This window comes from Erpetoichthys calabaricus, chromosome 1 (assembly GCF_900747795.2).
Source record: "Erpetoichthys calabaricus chromosome 1, fErpCal1.3, whole genome shotgun sequence".
Classification (NCBI taxonomy): Eukaryota; Metazoa; Chordata; class Cladistia; order Polypteriformes; family Polypteridae; genus Erpetoichthys; species Erpetoichthys calabaricus.
The window spans coordinates 231257085-231261204 of record NC_041394.2 but is presented as its reverse complement, the minus strand read 5'-3'; the positions used below and the strand labels follow the sequence as shown (position 1 = coordinate 231261204).

General features: G+C 32.3%; 1 protein-coding gene across 1 annotated transcript in view; it reads right to left on the bottom strand.

Moving 5' to 3' along the window:
- Nucleotides 1–226: 226 nt before the first annotated feature.
- The window catches only part of LOC114657174 (mucin-19-like), a 125867-nt gene continuing 121973 nt past the window's right edge, over nucleotides 227–4120 (bottom strand). The window contains exons 52-55 of the mRNA XM_051928712.1: nucleotides 2893–2924; nucleotides 2313–2463; nucleotides 1216–1324; nucleotides 227–785 (exon numbers count right to left, since the gene is read on the bottom strand). Coding sequence (XP_051784672.1) covers nucleotides 599–785; nucleotides 1216–1324; nucleotides 2313–2463; nucleotides 2893–2924 — 479 coding nt within the window. The 3' untranslated portion in view covers nucleotides 227–598. The remainder of the gene's footprint in view (nucleotides 786–1215; nucleotides 1325–2312; nucleotides 2464–2892; nucleotides 2925–4120) is intronic.

Sequence of the window (4120 nt, the reverse complement as noted above, 5' to 3'; positions counted from 1 at the left end):
ATGCAAAAAAGAATTTCATTTTATTCTGTACATGTGACAATAAGGACCATATGAACCTGTCACAAAGACTATTATCTTTAATAAGGTCAAAGTAATAATATCACTTTTATTGTTAACTGAAAATGTTTCAATCATTCAGGAGACACAAATTTATTTGCAGTAAGATTTATTTCATTTTCATTGAGACTTTTTCACAAGATATATTCAAGTGCTTTGTAACTGTGTGTACTGTAAAGGTCAATGTTTAATAAGAAAATAAAGTTTTACAGTGCTCTTTCAACGATCTGTTTTTCATATAACTGATGATTCATAAACCAATAACTACAATTAGCATTTGAAAGGAACTTTGTTCCCATAGTATGCATCCACCATTATTTTCTTTAATGAATTCCTTATGTTTTTAAAACATGCACTAATGTTAAGCTATTTTATATTACTGATTTCTGAAAAAAACCAAAATCTGATGGTTACCAGCCGATTATTTACAAATACAGGAGTGAAATTAAGAGAAATCACAATTTACATATTAATCAACAAGAGGTGCTAAAGATTACCAAAACAATTCAGTGAAAGCTGAAAATTGAATGTCAGGAGTCACTCATTTACTTGTACTATTATAATCATTATTCTTAGAACAGATTGAACAGGAACAGCTTTTAGTCGAAGTGTAAGTATATATCTTTGAGGTTTTATTAGAACAGGTTAAGCTCACAGATCTTGTCTCTGTTTCAAGAGCCTGGCAGCATTTGCATGTAGACTCCATGTTTCCTGAGGAAGTGGAAAAACTAGAAAATAAAATAAGATAAATAGTTTGCATTTAATTGTTATTTGGATGTTTAGCCTTGTCACTATATAAAAACTACTCAGAACATTATGTTGTCCTTAAAAACTAAACTGATTTTTTTACAGTCTACTTCTGATATTAGTAAATATCAAATGCACTCCATAAAGCATGAAGTATACTTTATATGTTTTACTAAATTTTCTAAATTAAATTTAAAAATACAAGAAAAAATATATACCTTAAGGAGCTGCATGGAAATTTAAATATTTTAGTTTAGGAAAACAGTGTCCTTAAAGACTCTCATATACTGTTCAATTGCTTAAGGTAAATGCTAGTTTTACATGTTATGTTATTCACTCTCAATCCTTTTGGAATTTCTCAGAATTTAGAATCAGAAAAATTACAAAGACAATAAAAAGATGTTTCAGTACCTTGTCCAAGATGGGCACTGGCCTCTACATGTTCCTACTTCAAATTCTCCAGAGCATTTTCCTACAGTGACTGTTTGATTTGACACTGTAGCTTGACAAACTTGTGGTACTAGAAATATAAACAGAATGTTTTAATGTCACTTTACTATTGCAAAAGAACCAGAAGAGGTTGTTTGCGTATAAAGTACAGATGTTGCCTGGTCAGCTCCTAGATTTGCAGAACCAGGACAAGCAAGTGGCCTTAGGAATTCCCCAGAAAGAATAGAGAAATATTCTCTGTTTTACATATGAAATAAATGACCTCCTAAAAATATGCCGGTTATACAAGTGACAAACACAACAACACACCCTGAGGGCCTAACCAATGTTTTTGATCGTCCTTTAAATTTAGAGAATAGCCACTTTTCCAGAGGTCACTGAAAGGAGAAATTTAATGGAATTTAAAAAATCAGTGGTGAAAATGCGTCTTTGGGTTTTGAAGAACAGGAGACACTTTCTCTCCTGTAGAAGATGAACATTTATTCTTTCGGTTTCATTCTAGTTAAGCCTTATTTTATTATTCATTTTCATTATAGTAGTTAAATTTTTGCCTCAGACTGCAAATAAGCATCCTATTTTAATACTGAGCTTGCACTGTATATACAATATACACATTGACAAGATATGTTGCTGAGTCATTTACCAAATGTAACTTGCAAGACTAGGCTATATTGTAATTGTGTACAAAATCTGAGTAGATCTGACCTCATCTTACTGACACCTACAAGCCTCATATTGATAGCAGCATCTCTGTTATCCAAGCCAGAAGTTTTTATGTGTGTTTGAGGGGATGTTTGTTTCTACCATATTTATATACAGTACTGTATAAAAATATTTTTTGAGCTTTTGTAAAATTTTTATTTCACGTTGCGGACAAATGAAGTATAATCAATCTATCTATCTACATTTTACATTTGGAGCACTGACATGTTAAGCAACTTGTTCAGGGACACACACTCAGTTGCTTGTGAAGACTGAACTAGTAGCTTTGTGCTTTACTGTCTTATGCCATAGCCACTAGGCCACTATTAATTTATTACATATTTAACCATTCTTACCACAAGTATTACAGCAGCCACAGGTATCCGGCACTGAAATCTCATCCTCTTTACAGTTAACTACTGGACACACCTTAGGTGTGCAGATTTCTGTTAAAGTCACTTCATCACATGTACAGATGTGACAGTTGGATTCCCACATTTCTCCAATCTAGAGTAATTTAAAATATCAATGATTTAATTTAGGATCTCATTAAGGAATATAAAAAAAATAATAAAAAATGATGTTTAAAAATTAATGTAAAATGTGCATTAGAATGTAAATGTCACAAATGCTGAATATACTGTATGTAAAAGTTTTGTCTTTTACTGACATTACAAGTAATTACAATTGATTTTAACACATGTATTAGAAGTTTTGTTACTCACATTCCTGCTATTTGCTACAAAGGGATCAAAATAATCACCCCACAATATCTACGTAATTATTATTCTGCTTGCACCACACACAGTTGTGAAACACAAGACATCTTCTGGATTTGTCCTATGCACTATTCCAAAGCCTTGACTGTCTGAATCATGCTTGTCTCATCCAGGTAATAAAAATTACTAAATAACAATATTTTAATGTAAGACGTACCATTTTGGGCTCTCCAAGTGGGCCTTTGCAATCTGTAAGGGATAAAAAAATATGTAAAAAAACTGTAAAAAGACTGCATTAGTTTTATGCAATAACTATTTTAACACATCATTGTTTATTATCATGTCGTACACAGAAATATCAGTCATATTAATGAATTAAGAAGGGTGGAAGAAAAAGTTTTGATTAAAACATAATCATGACTTTAATCTAAACATGAGCAACATACATTTTTGTGTCTGTAATTTAAGACATATGTGAAATGTACTCATTAGTTTCATGATTGCATAAAATCAGATTAGAAAGGAATAAAGGGATGGTTGTTTATATTAGATGAAGTAATCTTACAGAATATCTTAATACATTTAAATTTTATTAGACACTAAATATGTACCAGATAAGTGCTTAAAGGAGACAGACAGAGACAAAACGAATGTGGCAATTACAAAGTCAGTGAAAAATACTTGTGGGATCTTCAAACAGTGACGAATCATTTTGTTACAGATACTTCGTCTTGTCTTCTCTTTTTTTTATTGAATTTATTAAAAGCATGTAACATTCCATACAACCAATTCAAACTTAACAAAACTAAATTCAATTCAACCCCCACCCATGAGAAAGAGAGGAAGGCTAGAGTAAAACTTCTGAGAAACTTCTCCCCAATATAAATGCTTCTTCTAAAATGTTGTAGATTAGATCCTGCCAGGTTTTAAAAAAGTTTTGAACAGATCCTCTAAGTGAGAATTTGATTTTTTTTTCCAATTTCAAGTAGTATATAACATCAGTTACCCACTGACTTAAAAGAGGAGAGTTAGGATTCTTCCAGGTGAGCAAGACAAGTCTACGTGCTAATAGTGAAGTAAAAGCAATTACAGTTTGTTTGTCCTTCTCCAGTTTAAGCCCGTCTGGAAGAACACCAAACGCACCTGTTAATGGGTTAGGAGGGATTGTGACACCAAGGCTGTCTGAAAGGCTTTTAAAATTTTTGTCCAGAATGAAGTTAATTTGGTACGTGCCCAAAACATGTGACCCAGTGAGGCTGGAGCTCGACTGCAACGTTCACAGGTTGGATCTGGCCCTGGAAACATTTTGGACAGTTTTAAATGAGACAGATGTGTTCAAGAATATCCTGGCTTCTCTTGTTCTGACTGAAGTGCTTTACAAAGACACAAATAGACTGACAGAAATTAGCTTCTTAAGAAAGATACAGATTTGAATTTTGTAGTAA